The sequence below is a fragment of the Aricia agestis genome, chromosome 15, assembly GCF_905147365.1.
Source record: "Aricia agestis chromosome 15, ilAriAges1.1, whole genome shotgun sequence".
Classification (NCBI taxonomy): Eukaryota; Metazoa; Arthropoda; class Insecta; order Lepidoptera; family Lycaenidae; genus Aricia; species Aricia agestis.
This window is the reverse complement of record NC_056420.1, coordinates 11,614,019-11,631,698: the sequence shown is the minus strand read 5'-3', so window position 1 is coordinate 11,631,698 and position 17,680 is coordinate 11,614,019. Positions and strand designations below refer to the sequence as shown.

Genomic DNA, 17,680 nt, shown 5'->3' with positions numbered 1-17,680 from the left:
AAAAAAAGAAATAAATTTTTCCAAATCTTTATAACCGAATATTTAGAAAATTATAATTTCAATGTTCCATATAGGTACATGTTTACACAAATTAGAGACTAGACAATCCACATTTGTCGATCATGCTCCAGTGAAGCAGCGATAATATATGCCGAGGCAACCTACACCATTGAAATTATCAAAACCATACAATTCATTTCGAATGAGATTAATATTAATAAAATTGTTTACTCAATACACAAACCGATCTATACACAAATCGATGGCAACTGACGATTTCACTAGCACATACAAGAAACTACATACAAAATGTAGGTCAGACGGGGACTAAACTTACTCCCTTACATTATTTTGTGTGTTAAACTGTGCAATTGAAAACGGGGACCTTAAATTAAAGTATAACGATAACTATCACAAAAGCTATTCTCCCGGGGAATACAAAATTTTCAATATTTAAAAATACTGTTTTTAGATGTTTCAATTCATCGCTAATTACAAGATATCAAAACTAACGACTATGATTCAGTTGTGACAAAAAACGAAATATAAATGGCAACCCTGTACCCAAATGAGTAAAAAAAAAACATTCGTAAAAATAATATAAAACATCTGCTGATTTGAAGGCCGAATAGACTGCATTGTGAGCATTTCACAACGCAACTGAAGGAATTCCTAACGATTTAATTTTACATAGAATAATAAATAACAAAATTACAGTACCTACACTAGATTGAAACTAAGCGAGCTATGCGGCCGAATTGGCAATGTCATAACCACTTGTATATGCGGCCTCTATGTTGGCCTATGATGGACAGGCAAACCTATAGATGGAAATATTCTTCTATAATTGCCCAAGATCAACATCGATCGGCCCCAACGTGAAGAGGGCCCTTTGTATTCATTTACAATCAAATACATTATAATTGCAAAGTTTATTCAAACATTAATAAATGAAGTGGGAACCAGACTTAACATGTTCGAATGCTTTTATGGGTCGTTATGGCTTTGGCTTTTTTTTTTGTAGTTAGATATAAGATATTATTATGGCTTTAGAATACTATTATCGTGTGCAATAATTACAACTAAGGTAACATCAGACGTTTGCAAATGCTACATTTTTCTTAAATACAATACAAATTACAATAGACACTATATATAGGTGACTTTCCGACCATCGCGTCCTACAAGATTATTACTTTTCTTAATTTTCATTTTTATGCCAATCTGGTCCCCACTTTCCTATATCTATTCAACAGCGATTGTTTCAACTTTAAAAGACTTTAACAATTACATCTTAGCACTAATACTACGTAGCGAAACGTTATAAAAACTAGTAACGATAAACGAGCCCTGAAACATCAGCGAAATGTGCTCACAATAGATTTATTTTGGTAAAGAGAAAAACTCACTTCGAGAAAGACAACAGAACAACAGCGTTTACAATTTCAAGTTTAAACAGACTTTTAAGCCAATTAAGCTGGTTTCAGACTACGCTATAATATAATAGAATATCATAGTAAGTATACAAGATGTTAGTGTAAACACCCTTATCCTTGAAACCATCAAATAAGCCCGTCAAAATGAACAACTTTTTCTATGAGAATAATGCTGGGAACTAAAAAAAATCCGTCTTCATATCCATACAAATTGCCGATCCGGGCATCCGTATGGATCCGATCCGAATCATAGAAAAAGTTGTTCATTTTGACGGGCTCATTTGATGGTTTCAAGGATAACGGTGTTTACACTAACACACTATATAGCTCATAGCACAAGAATATCCCGCATCATTACATAGCGTATAGCAAGCCAATAATATATACTTAGTACAGTACAGTGTGAACGTGTCCATAACAATGTATAGTGCGCGATATTCTTGTGCTACGCGTAAGAGCTATATAATATATGCTATTATATTATAGCATAGTCTGAAACCAGCTTCACACAATCACATCTGTGACGTAACTTTTATGGTTCTCTAAAGGTGGCTTTCGGATCTTTGCCGCGAGCGACCGCGACCGGTAAAAATTCAAACAAAATGCCACTTTATGACATAGACTATAAGTCAGCTATAAGTATAATTTTCTACTGACATTTGCGTGGCGACTCGTGCTGCCGCCGGTGGTGGCGTAAAAGCTTTTGGTAGAGTAAAATTAAACCTATACCTATGTCATAAAGTGGTATTTCGTTTGAATTTTCGTCGGTCGCGGTCGCTCGCGGCAAAGATCCGAAAGCCACCTTTCCGATCAACGCAGCAAGCGACTGCGACCCACAAATTTCAAATAAAATGCCACTGTATATAGGTTTCATATTGCTCTACGCCACAACAAAGCAGCGACGGCATAGGACGCTAGACCAATGTCGATAGAAAATAAACCTACAGCCTATATCATAAAGTGGAATTTTATTTGAATTTTTGTTGTTCGCGGTCGCTTGCGGCAAATATCGGTCACCTTTAGGGTCAGTCACACCGAGACGCAACGCGACGAGGCACGCAATAGATACAAATTTGATATCTGGGTTTATTATGCGCATTACCATAGCATCATTAGCTTGCTGAGTTTAAGTTTTGTCACTTATATGATGAGGACGTAAACAGTAATTTATATAGGACCGAAATAGCGCCCCTAGTGGCTAACAATGGCAACAAATTCGACGCCATATTAGTAATCGCTAATGAGCTTGCGACAAGAAGTGACCAAAACTCACCCGCAATCCTCACATCAAAGGGCCAGACCACAACAGTGCGTTGCGGCGTCGCATCGTAAAAATCTACGACGTCGCAGAACGCATCGTGGAAATTTGCGACAGCGAGATTTCCGATGACACTTTTGAGTTGTGACAACGCATCGCATTTCTGTGCGATGCGACGCCGCAACACAGTGTTGTGTCCTGGCCCATACCTGACCCTCGCATCTCGTTAACTAACCTTTAATTACATATTTTTTAAATTCCGAACGGGCAGACATTAACTATACTAATCTAGCATTTATAGAGCTACAATAAATTCCACTATATCAGGTATACTCAATACTCATGCCATTTTAGAAAAAAGTTGAGGATCGAATTTGACACACTTATGGCACTCGCTACTTACAAAAGTGTCACAAACACTGTCATTCCTGTCACTAAGGAGAGAAAGAGAGAGAAAAGGAGAAAATTGACAATATTTTACATATACATATTAAAATGGTCGGCGTACTCGTTTCTGAAAGACAAACTCAAAGAAGACAATCTGTAGTTATATTTTGTACTATCGATAAATCTGATTCATAGACAGAATATGACCTACGTTATTTGGTTGCGTTATATCGAGCCCGTCTGACAGATCTCGACTTACATTGACATAAATTCGGCCAAATTTTGTAGGCTCACGTCTATGAATAAATTTAACAACGGTACAAAATATTACTCATCTTAACACTTTCTTCATCAATTTAGGTAAACATTACGAGCCATTTTAATATTTGCTGGACAATCAAAAGACGCGCTAAGCAAGTAGCCTTAATATTTCATATACACGGTGATCGTATTATTTTGAATACATAATTTAAAACAATACATCAATCTTTATCTGTTTATTGTAGATAACAAATAATTAATAAACGAAACTTGAGTTTTCAACCCAATAAATGTCCAACTTCCAATTTAAGAACTTGTATTTTAAAAATAACATAACAAAATCGATAAAGATTAAGGTATTGTCATACGCAAATCAGATAATCACAAACGTTTTAAGTATAATTTAAGCTTATAAGCGGATATCGACTGATACGTGTTTCTTTTGAATAAATTATGTTCGAAGAACTAGCTGATCACAAAGAATACTGCCTCTTTTAGTGTGTTTGACTTTGGACACCTCGTAGACACTTTCATACAAATCTGTAAGACATAACCTCTTAGATTTTATCATAATATAAGTGATATTGCTTTACAGTTCCTTTCAAATCTATTAAACAAATTGATTTATTGCAACTTAATTAAGTCACAATAACACATTATCATTCTATCTTTCTGCTAGTTAAGGAAGCCTTTTATGAGGTATACTCCGTTCGCGAGCTTTGGTTTATTTAGCTACATGTCTAGGCTTTCCCATCTTTATATAGTTTGTCAAAAAAGTGAAGAAGTAGTGTCATCCCTTTCAAATCAATCTAAGAAAAAAAAGATGACACTACAATGTTGCCATTTTTTTATTTCTTAACTTTTTTAACAGACTATACATGGATAAACGCCCACTTATGCTCAATATGACTTGTCTTTTACCAATCTAGTTGCGGAAATAATTGTCGTTGATGCTGCACCAACAATACTAATCAGTATTAGCCAATCAAACCACACTGACATTTTACTCACAAAACCAAACAACAGTTGTTCTGAGCTCGCACACGGAGTAGTGGTCTTTTATTTTGTCAATCGTAGTTTGCTATATTAAATACTAATACAGGATTTTATTGCTTATATTATATTCATCCATCGTCAATGGTATAACAAAATAAACTGTGTATCATCAACCTCCATTTTTTGGTTAAAAATACTTAGGCGTACTGCAAATATTCTATAGTTTATTGCTTTGTAACATTCTATATCATATTACAGTGTCAACTGACAAAGAGTAGAAATATATATTACTACAGCTTTAAAGAGCAATATTTATATCCTATACGTATCTAAGTGAAACTTAGAATACATTTATTGCTTTTCTTTAGTTTTTTACAGATATAGGTATACATTTTAAACATGTCGGTGTTTTAAACATGTGTTACCAGTTAGCGATGGCATAAAAGATGAATTTATATTCTCAGTCAGTAAATTATAACATGGAAAATGGACATTTCCCAACGTCGGGGACGGTCGTCCGTCCCACTGGGTTGTGAGAGTGAAAGGAATAGAGAGTGCTCTTGTGTACTGCGCACACACTTGGGCACTATAAAATTACTCCTGCGTAACAGGCCTGGTTTCAATGAAACTCACCGAAACCGGTGTGGGGAGTAATATTAATTAATAGGGAATATTACGCAAAGGTCGACACTAGCAAGGAGCAGAGGGCGACACTAGCACATACAGTAAATAATCCGACCAAAATCTGACATGTTGCACATGTCATATGAGAATATTGGCAGAAACGTTGTCAAACGTCGAAACTGTTTATTTACATTCTATGCTGGTGTTGCCATCTACAGAAGTTATAATATTATATCAACTGACTGAGATACAGTGAACTAGGGTGTCCTGTCAGCACACACAGAGGCAGTACACGTTTAACCCTCGATGGCCTTGGCTACGAACTCAATGAACCGTTTGCCGTACTGCTCGGGGTCGCAGGTCGATATGCCGTCGACGTTGCTGCCGTATTTCACAGTCTTCGCCGCTTTCGCCGCCTGGGGAACGTGAAATATAGACTTGAGACAAAAAATTGATGCGATTTTCGTTTGTTATGCTTACTGAGATATGTGAAATGAGAGTTTTTAATATTTCACTTGGCACTACATGGAGCTATGTAGCCGTAGGGTCTATTGTGTCAAATATATGTAAACACAAATATTGTGTCAAATATTTGTGACGTGGGGGAGCCATCCTTGGGCACGAATGGGCCGGCTCGACTGGAGATATACCATAGGCTCACAGAAAACCGGCGTGAAGCAGCGTATGCGTTGTGTTTCGCCGAGTGAGTGAGTTTACCGGAGGCCCAATCCCCTACCCTTTCTCTTCCCTACCCTCTCTTATTTCCTTCCCTACCCTCCCGTATTCCCTTCCCTACCCTCCGCTATTACCCTATTCCCTCTTAAAAGGCCGGCAACGCACCTGCAGCACCATGCTGCGAGTGTCCATGGGCGACGGAAGTTGCTGTCCATCAGGTGACCCGTTTGCTCGTTTGCCCCCTTATTTCATAAAAAAAAAATCCCTCATAAAATGTGTCCCTTATAAAGAGTTGACTGTGAAAGTAACAGCGCTGAAAGAACAACATTTAGATCATAAACAAATTGAAATAACCTCACCTTCGTGCGAGGGTATGGCGTATATGTCGAGCTCGGGTATGATGCCCTCGTATCTTTATGTTATAAAAGCAATTCCATGATAATAAAATAAAGTACCTGTTTCTTGACACCATAGTGCGTTAACACGTCAATTAGCGCGACGAAATATATCTCCTTCTTCTGGGAACCTGAAATGTAAGGTAACACTTGTTAATATTGTTGACGTCGTACAGAATAGCACGCACAATCTCGCGAAACTCGCAATCTCGCAAATCTTATAGATCTCGCCTTCATGCGAAGGTATTGCGTATAGGTCCGACATAGGTATGTCGTAGACCACTGTAATCTCATCAATCTCAATCTCAAATATCTCCAAAAGTCTCCTAATCTCACACACTCACTTAATCTCACGAATCCTAAGCAAACTCTCGCGAGTTCACTTGAGATTCCTGTCCCAATCTCACCTTCGTGCGATGGTTTAGCGTATAGTTCAAGATCATCGCAATATCATCCATCTTAATCACACATAATATAAATCTCACTAATATAACACAATCTCGTGAATCTCACACAATCTCACTAATCTAACACAATCTCACTAATCTAACACAATCTCACTAATCTAACACGATCTCGTGAATCTCACAGAATTTTACATATCTCACACAATCTCACGAATCTCACAAATCTCACTCGTTTTCACGAATCTCACACAACCTCAAACGATCTCGTGAATCTCACACAATCTCACCTTCATGGGAAGGCATGGCGTATAGTTAGAGATCATCGTAATCTCACACAGTCTCATGAATCTCCCACAATCTCACCTTCGTGCGAGGGTATGGCGTATATGTCGAGCTCGGGTATGATGCCCTCGTATCGGCCGTACCGGGGACGCACGCGGCCGCCGGGGCTGTCGGGCGGCGTGTTGTAGCCCCACCTGGGGACATTACAGGTAAATAAATGGTGAACACAAATAAAACACAATATTACTTGCACTTTTTCCACTATATTCATTAATTACTACAAATTTAACTTAAACACGAAACCGGTCGTATATAAATCATCACCAGGTGTACTTCGGTAGTTTTAAATAATTAAATATAATCAAAACAAATATTAGGGTTGTCAGCATCATGGTATTTTTTACAATTTGGTAGAATTTTTCTTCCAAATATGACTATTTTCTACTGATGTTTAAATTAATATTTAGTTGGATTTACCCATTTTGGTCCGGCGGGATGGTGATTGGTACGTTAATAATGAGTAAGAAAAAAAATTACAGTCCATATTATTGCCATACTAAGGCCGTGTTCAGACCAAACTGACTGTAAGCCGCCGAATGTGAGCAGGCTCACTGATAATTTGGCTGTAGCGATATCGATTTTTCTCAGCAATGACTAAACGCGACGCCTTGATAATTTGGCTGTAGCGATATCGATTTTTCTCAGCAATGACTAAAGCTAAGAAATTATAGTTCATTGTCAGTATTCATCATGGCTTTGTCTTTGAATTACCCATAGCATAACACGATTGGTCAACTGTTATAACACATAATAATCAAACAAAATGACCTCTTTGAAAAAAGGGATTCCTATTTTGCCAACAGAGAATGGTGATTTAAGCTTCCAAAATTTGTATGTACTGTCGAAGAAGTTGATTCCTAAGCAGATGGGGGACCTATGTAGTTTGGTCGCGTTACATTAAACCAAGCCGACAGATCAGTGATTAACATTAAATTGACATGATCCGACCAAATGACGTATTTCCTCGATGGTACATAAATTGGTTCAAGCATACACTTTAATTTGCCCATAGCTTATATGAAATGTGTTTTATGGTTTTTAAATCACGATCAACGTGTTTATCTTGAAATTAACAGTAAATTATCAAAATTCAACAATCAACAACGGCTTTACCTGTCGTGTCTGTCCGTGTCGCTATCGCTGTCCGTCTCATTCTCGGAGTCGGGGTCAGCCTCGCGCGCCGCCTCGGCCTCCGCCTCGCCGCGCCCGCACTCGTGCACCCCCAGTAGCAGCGAGTAGTCCATCAGGTGGAGCTTTGTGAGGAACTGGAAATTAGAATAAAACACTACAGGTTATATAAGACGAATCAAGCGCATATATTATACGCATGTGTTTATATGAAACGCAACGTCCGTTGCCCCGAGTTTCTTCATCATTACCTCGACATCGGCCGTCAGCGTCATTACCTCGACATCAGCCGTCACTACCTCGACATCAGCCGTCAATACCTCGACATCAGCCGTCACTACCTCGACATCAGCCGTCATTACCTCGACATCAGCCGTCACTACCTCGACATCAGCCGTCACTACCTCGACATCAGCCGTCATTACCTCGACATCAGCCGTCACTACCTCGACATCAGCCGTCACTACCTCGACATCAGCCGTCACTACCTCGACATCAGCCGTCGCTACCTCGATATCAGCCGTCAGCGTCATTACCTCGACATCGGCCGTCAGCGTCTCCAGCAGCTTGTCCTTGGCAGCGTCGCCGATGTCGATCCTGACGCCCTGCTTGATGAAGTCGTTGTCCTTGAGCGTCGGCAGCTCCTTCTCCAGCTCCTTCTCCGACGCCTCGCGATCCACCGTCGAGCCCTTCAGGTCGTACTTCCTAGAATAAGGACATTTACCAAGTTATGATTAACTATAGTTACTTAGGCTTCAGTCCCGAAATCACCGGGCCGCCGCGCCGAGGCCTGTCCAAATAAATTTATACATTGGAACGCGCCGCCGCCGCACTCGCCCCGCTGCCAGCTGATTTTGAGACTGAAGCCTTACAGAAATTATAGTTAATTACTATACCCTGTATTTGAAAATATCAGAAAAGGACAAAATTGTCTTGTCTTTGCCAGACACACACACAGCGGTACCTCTGCGTGTTTGTCTGTTATGTCTTTCACGTCCAAACCACAGAGCCGATTTCATTTCAATTTTCTATGGTTGTTAGAGAATGGGGATAATATGTACGTTAAGTTTGCCTTACAATCCTGCATCGCGCTATCGAAGTTTCGGAGAACGGTAAGATATATACAAGTCAGAGGGCTTCAGCCTGCCCGAGCATGCTATCTCGCTCGGTCAGAAGATCTTTCTTTTCGACCGCCACTCAATTCGTTATGGTCTTTATTAAATTGGGAATTCCTGTCCAAAACACTCACTTGTGTATATTGAGGTGGTTGGAGAAAACGTTGCGCGTCGCGACGAGGTAGTGCTCTATGCCGTCCACCGTCAGCCGGTACATGCCAAGATACTGCGGCAGCAGCGTCTTGCCGTGTCGCTCCACTATGTACTGAAAGAGATGGGGATATGACAAATGTAGTAGTTGGAAAGAGATGGAAGATCGCTCCATCCGAGACCGAGATACTGCGGCAGCAGCGTCTTGCCATGTAGCTCCACTATGTACTGAAAGAGATGGAAATAATAATAATAATAATAATAATATCTATGGACGCTTCACACCACGTCAGTCTGGCCCCAGTGCTAAGTACCTGAAGGACTTGTGTTACGGGTATCAGACAACGGAAATGTATTTAATACTTTTATACTATACATATATTTAAGATTTTTATTATATTATACACATCCAGGACCCAGGACTTTGAAAAACTTTTTGTTCCGTCGGCGGGATTCGAACCCGCGACCCCCGGCTTGAGCTACCAATAGCCCACCAACTGAGCCACAGCCACAGAGATATACAAAACGTATTGGTTAGGTTATACCAAACTAAGCGACACTACGCCCAGCGGAGTTACGCGACACTTCGCGCTCTTTAGTTCTGATATTTGCATGAATAAATACAAATGTTATTTAAAATGAGTTCTCCATCTGTCTGTAATTACCTTTTTACCGCAACCGATTTTGACGAATTTCAGTTCATAAAGTGCGAAAATGGAAAATCGACAGGAATTTTTATTTTTATTTATGTATACTTTTGCACAATGTTGGTACATAAGTGGACTTAATGCCAAATGGCATTCTCTACCAGTCAACCTTTAGGTGTTTAGAAACAAAATTGTGTAGGTGCCAATAGTGCGAATAGATGGAAAGAAAATAAATAAAATGCAATCTAAAAGGGTCACAAGCAAGCATTTCGATACGAAAAAAAATATACGAAAATAAATAAAGAAAATAAAAATATTTATTTGCGTTAATCACACATTAGGTTCTGTTATTTTTAGTCTTAGTTTACTCATAGCTATTGCATTAGTCATTTTCCATATTACATAAATGAGCGAATAAAACAAGACTATAAAACTAAAAATAACATCTCAGATTAGATGAGTACATGGAATTATTGTTTATCTGTTGACTGTACTAGATAAAACAATAACAAGTGGGAAATACTGAGAAAATACATTAGCATCCTTACGGATAAGATAACCGGTAACATAAAAGGTTAATATAGCATTGCAATTGATATAGATTCGTTTGAAGCTAAGAAACGGATAGAGTAGAAAATATAAGAACTTCATAATTTGTTTTAATTTGTATATAGCCAGTTAGCCCACAAAATACCAGTCAGAAAGTGCTCGCGTTGGTTTAAGAAATAATTGTCAAAAACTCTTGATTTACATAATTCCTAATACTTCTTGATATAAAATCGTTTTGTGTTAATGTTGCTGGTATTTATAGGCTTTGGCATGGTACTAAGACGTTATAGCGGGCCGCAACGGGACGGGCCGCATTGTTTATAACCGGAATATGGAAAAATAAGACTAGAAATAATAATCGCGCATCTTTGTGTGTTCCAATTTTTGTGCCATAAAAACTATTCTGGTCCCATACATAATTAGAAACATTCAACTCACAGGGTGATAATGTTTGAGGAAGGAGTGCATCCGTTCCACCTCCTCCGATGTGAGCGTCTTCAGTATGAACAGCCGGTCGTAGCTCTGGTAGAACTTGGCGCCGGACTTGCCCGACGAGTCGTCGGGAATCGGCTGCGACCTGCAAACAAATTGATCACTTAAAGTCTTTGACATAGTGTTGAAATTTGTTTCCACAATAAAAAACCTAGGGATGGGGGTAGAGGGGTCACTTAAAATCTTTAACATAGAGTTGAAATTTGTTTACAAATGTACCCTTTGGGAAGGATACTGTCAGTGTACACAGTAGACTGTCAGTGGAACAGGGCCGTAATTTCCACACGTAGTGCACGAAAAACTATACTGTAGAAATATGACCCTCCCTGATGCGGCCCGCCATAACGTGTACTTTTTGTAGTTACTAAAATCAACAGTGGTATATAAATTTGCCTGTATTTTAGACATACAATACAATATACATACAAAATAATATAAATTCCATTTAATATGAAGTCCTCTCAACATATTAAATTAAAACATGTGCTGTTATAATCATATTTCAAAGTCGTAAAATCAAATATCAAAGCAAATCTTACAGATAAAAGGTTTATTGGATTATAAAATACGAGCGTTTAATGTTTATTACTTTCGTTCAATACACACATATTAGTCAGAAGTCACAATCCAGAGGTCACAAATACACAAGAGAATATGAAACCAAATAATTCAAGTCTTTCATTTACAATTCTCTCACACACAATCACAAAAGGTTTATGCGAAATGGTTTACCGCATACAAAGACTCATAATATAAATCGTCATAATATCATTCATGGAAAATTTAAACTTTGATTTTATACAAATAAAAAAATCACTGAGACTTTGATGTCTGTCCGTCTGTCTCCAGGCTGAATCTCAAAACCCGCTATAGCTAGACTACTGACATTTTTACAGATTGTGCATTTCTGTTGCCGTTATAACAAAAAATGCTAAAATAAAATAAAGTTATTATTTAAGGGGGCTCCCATACAACAAACGTAATTTTGTTGGCCTTTTTTGCTCGTAGTCCATAAAGGCTGGTGCCTTTATGGACACCACCTGGTGGTAGGCACTTGAAAATTTCACTAAATCCTTAATTTTATTTGTACTTTAATAATTAATAATAAAACACACAAAAAAATTATTTACGGGGGGCTCCCATATAAAAACACAATTTTTGCCTACTTTCGCTCTATAGCGGTACGGAACCCTTCGTGCGCGAGTCCGACTCGCCTTTGGCCTATAATTTAAAAGAGCATCATTATAATTTGTGCTTTAGTGTCCGCAATGTACATGCTGTTTGTGTAAGTGCTCGGCCTTTTAAATAACATTTATTCAGTCACACTCAGATAATGGTTCTGCAAATCTTTAGCTCTGGTGGGCCAAGGGCCAAAGCCGATGATTAGGCAGAATATTTTAGCCTGAGTGCATAATGGCCTCTTATTATAAATACTCACCTTATGTATAGGTATGTGCGTATGTGTAAGCCGGCTCCTAGACGAGCAATTATTGAACAGTTTATTTGACAATCAGGCCGGTATAAATAGTCAGTACTCAACATGCATCTCGATCTCAAGACACGGTTCAGGCTCTGTGATTGGTTGTCTGTCAAAATTTGGACCAATCACAGAGCCGAATCGCGTCTTGAGACCTGGTCGCATCTGAAGAGCTCACCTGACTCTAAAAATCCATCATCGTCCTTCTCTCTTCACACTCACGCCCGTCTTTCATATGCCAGGTGAAAAAGGACTGCGCGGAATCATCGCAGAGTTAGTTTTACTTGAATAAAAGACGAACTATAATGATTATGAAAAAAGTGTTTTGAGCAAATTTAGGTTTTATCAATACCTTTTTAGATATTAAAAAATATTAAAGAAAAGACAGCAAACTTCGAAGATTCAAGCAAAAATGTGTTTAAAATAAGGTTCTTTGTAAATAAAATTAAATTAAGAAATTTAAAAAAACCCCCGCCAAAACAACTTTAAAAAGTAATGAAATAATATTTATTGCCTTTAAGTTCAAATAATTCCTAACTTGTGTAAAGTAATATTTTAGTCCATAATAGGGATGATGACAAGGTCAAAGACAAGCGAATTTTATTAATAAAATAAAGAAATCACGGTAAAAAATAAGTGGTCCCGAAATTTCAGCTTGATAGCATTTGTATTTTTTTTGTTAAGCGCCTTTAAAGTTGGATATTCAAGTCGAATTTTTTTTCAATTAAATTTCATAATATTTGTATACAATTCGATAACTTATGCAATTAAAAGCAACTTTTGTTATGAAACCACTTTCATAAACGCAATATTTAATATACCTATCGAACAAAGTTGTCTCCCGATGCGTACAAACTACGAAAGACTGACGTCAGTCTTTCGTAGCACTTTGTATGGAGCGTTTCGGGCAGGTCTTTTTTATGAGATATTTGAATTGTCATATCTTGGTGAATTTTTAAGCTATCAGAGTCATTCTTTCAACGATGTTTCTATTTTTTAATTGTCCTTCAATTACCGATAAGAAAAAAAAAATAGTCATCATGCCTATTGTTGTCACGGTGTGTCAAGAACACTCTCGATCATGTCAGCTTTCAAACAAAAAAAACTAGATCAAAATCGGTCCACCCGTTTGGATGCTACGATGCCACGGACAGATACACACACAAACAGACAGACAGACAGACATACAGACAGACAGACACGTCAAACTTATAACACCCCTCTTTTTTGTCGGGGGTTAAAAATAAACTATCGAGCATTTTTTGAGTAATCGTGTTTTCGTCTTGAGAATTTAATCTTCATGAACTGAAGTTACTTGTGTCAAAAAATCAGTTTTCTAGACCTTACAGATTTTGAGATCTAGGTTAAAGTATGTAGTCAAGTTAGGGTCATATGCGCTCTTAAATACTGACTATTTATACCGGCCTTAGATTGAAGGCGCGCCATATTCCTAGACGCGCAAGAAAATTGCTCATCTTGGGGCCGGCTTAGTGTATTATAAATTAATAATAATAATATAAACAAAACATTGCAACTCAAACATGAGGGGGGGGAGGGTAGGTGAGGTTCGGAGAGTTACCGCGGGGGAGGCAAACTTCAATCCATATTTACGTTACCGGTGGGTGCCGTTGGCTCGGGGCCAGTGTGTGAGTGGGGATGAATGCCGTGCTGCATAGGCGCACTACATAAACTTTAAGCTGACCTCAGTCTCTTTATCGTCAAGCTACACTTGACAAACGCACTGGCATCGTGCAATATCCCCTCATGGCTTCGCTCGCCGACCCCGGACGGGGCGGTGGCCGATCTTCTGAGCATATTTTTTAGCCGCTTCGTCATCCGCGAGCAGAGGTAGTTATCTGGCTTTCTAAACCTAGGGAGAGGAGAGGAGGGATAGGGGATACCGTAACGGGATTATAGTGGGATCGAGAAAATAAATATAAGAATACATAAATTACTGATAAATAGAATAAATTGTTAGATACACGTGCCTCGGACGTGTCAACTACCTTATGTTATCGGCGGGCAAAAGAAAACAGGTTCAAAAGGAAATGCCTAAATTAAAATATTTAATAAGAATAGTTATCAACCGTATAATTATGCACTATAATACAGGACATCCTCTTTTACATTTACCCACAGTGTTTCTCAGACCAATGAAAAAACAAAGATAGAACTTTGTCAAAATAAAAAATACAGAGCAACCTCTTCAAACATAACCTTATAAATGTTTAATGTGCATATTCTATGCATTTTTATACATAATGAAGAATACATTTAAACAATATTATTGTGTGTTCGCTCTTCCTTTTTAATTTGGTCTGGCAATCATGTGATGATCATATATAAATGAACCTTACCTTGTAAGTGATTCCTTGTAGTCTATATCGTCAATTCCGAATCTCTCTCTCAAATTTCTGAATACAAGTGGACAATATTCCTTCACCTTGAAATGCGAAGGCATATTCTCTCTGCAAAAAACAACTTGTAAAATACCTTTTATGAAAAATAAAAAGCCAGAACCAGTTTCAATATACAAAACATAGAAATAAAGTATTGAACAATTGGAAAATAGTCATTAGATTTGTGCACAACTCACAAGACATTAATATCCAACAGGACAATGGACTTAAGAATTCTCAGTACTGTCACATATTTTACATTAAAAGCAACTCTTTATTATTTGGTTTTTAACTAGGCATTACAATATATTAAGGCTACTGAATATTGAATTACAAGAGGTGTGTTTTAATACTTCTAAGTAATATCAGGAGGGGCAAGATAAGTAACTTTTATTTTAGGTTTAATCCTTTACCTTTTTTTAACAATAACAAAGTAAGTTTCTACAATATTATGACATTATTGAATATGTCATAAGAATTTATATGAAATTAATTCTAGTCAGATGAACCAAACACTATTACAATTTTATAATATTGTTTAGAAATATGTCCTAATTAATATTTAGTATGTCCAATGTCTAATTTGTTGGTTTTTTATTTTAATTTTCTATAAAAAAGTCTACCAAAACTATTAGTACTTAATTTCATTTTGCTATACTAACTTGTTAAAAAGATGATTGTCCACTTTAAGTTTGGAGTACGCCCGGAAATCATCGGGCAGCAGCATAACTGGTATGGACACATGACTCAACTCGTTAATCTACAAATTAAAGACTTAATTGATCACACAGCACTTCAGTATTAGACATTCTTAATTACTACTCTGACTAATAAAAAGATTCACCATATTTATACAGATACACTGATTTGTTATTGTCTGATTAGAAAAGTATCTTGACACACAACGATCAAAAAGGATAGACCTTTATGATCCTTGTGTGTCAAGATATACATTTTGTCATACACAGTGTGGATCTTTTTATTAGCAACTAGATGACGCCCGCAACTCCGTCGCGGCAAAATTCGTTTATCGCGCGGAAACCATACATTTTTCCAGGATAAAAAGCATCCTTTGTCCTGTCCCGGAATTAAAAGTAACGCCATAGCAAATTGCAGCAAAATCGGTTCAGCGGTTTGGGCGTGAAGATCTAACAGACAGACAGACACACTTTCGAATTTATAATATGTGTAAGTGGATGGATTATTAAAGATATTGAAAATATAAAAATATATTGAAAATTTTATTAGGTAGGACCTAATAAAATTTTCAATATATTTTCACTTCACAGATACCTTACAAGTAAAAGTGATAGCTTAATATTCAATAGTTCTGCCTTATCTCTGTCGCAGAAAAGGAAGCAGAAAAAAATGTAACAAGAAGCTTTAAATAGATAATATAGTCTTTAAATAGGCAAATGTGTGTCTCAAATTATATAAAGCTCAACGATGCTTTGTTTATATATTTATGCATAAAACCTATTTGAAATCCCTTTTTGGGATAAAGTTAAATATTATAGAAAAAATTGTTGCTTATTTAGTCCCCTGTACGAATAGCTAAATATTTTATATAAAAATAAATAATATTTCCATTTATAAGAAAAATAAGAAACACTCTCAAATTTCTTCATACATTTTAGCCCTATCAAGAATGTGGCGAGCGTCGTAACTGCCACTGTACAAGGCGCGCTGATACTGAATATTATTTTAATGTCCTTAACGTCAATATTCGTACTGACCTGCTAATTTTTTAATAATTTTTGTGATAGTGTCCTTAAAGTTGTTGTATTAACAGTTAAACAATAAAACAAATAATATTATAAAATTTGTATTATGGTCTACTTCCCACTATTATTGCACTAGAAGTGTCCTCAATAATTATAGTTGAATAATTGTTATATCAATATTTACCCTATTGTATTACTACAATTATACTGAAAACATTTCTTGTTTCTAGATAAATTCAGGTAAATATTATTTCAATCTAAATACATAGTACTTCTTATTAGAGTAATCTATGAATGTAAAGTTTTTAGCTTATTAATAGTTTGATTCTTGGCACAATACTGGTATGCACACTTGATTATTGTTATGCGTGTGTATATTGTTTATGCCTTTATATGAGGATGGCAGATAATTAACTTCACATGACATACAATTAATTTGGCAGTCTTTATTACTGCAGTGCCTCCTACATTTGGCTTTGTCTAAAGGACAAACGCCGCTTAATTGATATGGTGCCAAAATGATTTGCCCTATATAAATTGGTAATTACACTTATACAACGAGGCATTCCGTATTCTTTCTACTACGCTCTATAATCGTAAAAGTAAGCACACAATTAGTTCAGACGACACAAGAATAAAGTGAAGATCATATTTACCGTGTGATTAACACCCCACATAAAAACAGATAGAAGGGGCTCGTTAGCTCGGAACAATTTAACTTTCTGATGTTTTACGCGAATATGTTTCTTTTTGAGTTTGCTCAAACCAGTGCTAGGAACGGACATTTTGGATTCTTGAACAAGATTCGGCGCACCACCACTTTATATTACTTTCTTCTAATGTGAAATTTAAACCATTTCTATTCGTGGATGTGGTAATTTAATTGCAAATGATAAGATTTTGATATTAATTTCACAGAAATTCATTCAATACCCATCGATAGGTCGAACCGAACGGCGTTTTGACAAGATATACTTATTTCTTCTACTTCTTCTTGTAAATGTCTATGGCAAACTTTACTGCTTATTTAAAAAAAGTAACCAGCTGTAGCCTCAAGCATAGACTTAATATACAGTGTGTAACAAAAATAAGTGATAATACTTTAGGGTGTGTACGTGTTCCTTGTAGAGAGTTCACTGTGAAAGTAGCAGCTCTGAAAGACAACAATTTTTTTTCACTTTTGTATGGGCAAGGGCCCGAGCGTCACGAGTTTCCCCA

General features: G+C 37.1%; 1 protein-coding gene across 3 annotated transcripts in view; it reads right to left on the bottom strand.

The window, feature by feature from the left end:
• Positions 1-17,429, bottom strand: part of LOC121734494 (phosphatidylinositol 5-phosphate 4-kinase type-2 alpha) — a 30,493-nt gene extending 13,064 nt beyond the window's left edge. The window contains exons 1-11 of one of the 3 annotated variants that reach the window (XR_006036714.1): positions 17,119-17,429; positions 15,401-15,498; positions 14,697-14,807; positions 14,042-14,209; positions 10,809-10,947; positions 9,159-9,289; positions 8,446-8,614; positions 7,895-8,046; positions 6,803-6,915; positions 6,093-6,163; positions 5,188-5,378 (exon numbers count right to left, since the gene is read on the bottom strand). Coding sequence is in view for 2 of the 3 variants with exons in the window: in XM_042125113.1 (XP_041981047.1) it covers positions 5,259-5,378; positions 6,093-6,163; positions 6,803-6,915; positions 7,895-8,046; positions 8,446-8,614; positions 9,159-9,289; positions 10,809-10,947; positions 14,042-14,209; positions 14,697-14,807; positions 15,401-15,498; positions 17,119-17,247 (1,401 nt within the window). In the remaining variant the exon portion in view is untranslated. Of the gene's footprint in view, positions 1-4,975; positions 5,379-6,092; positions 6,164-6,802; positions 6,916-7,894; positions 8,047-8,445; positions 8,615-9,158; positions 9,290-10,808; positions 10,948-14,041; positions 14,210-14,696; positions 14,808-15,400; positions 15,499-17,118 lie in introns of those variants that run through there. The other 2 variants (XM_042125113.1, XM_042125114.1) reach the window with 2 other exon arrangements.
• Between the last annotated feature and the right edge of the window lie 251 nt (positions 17,430-17,680).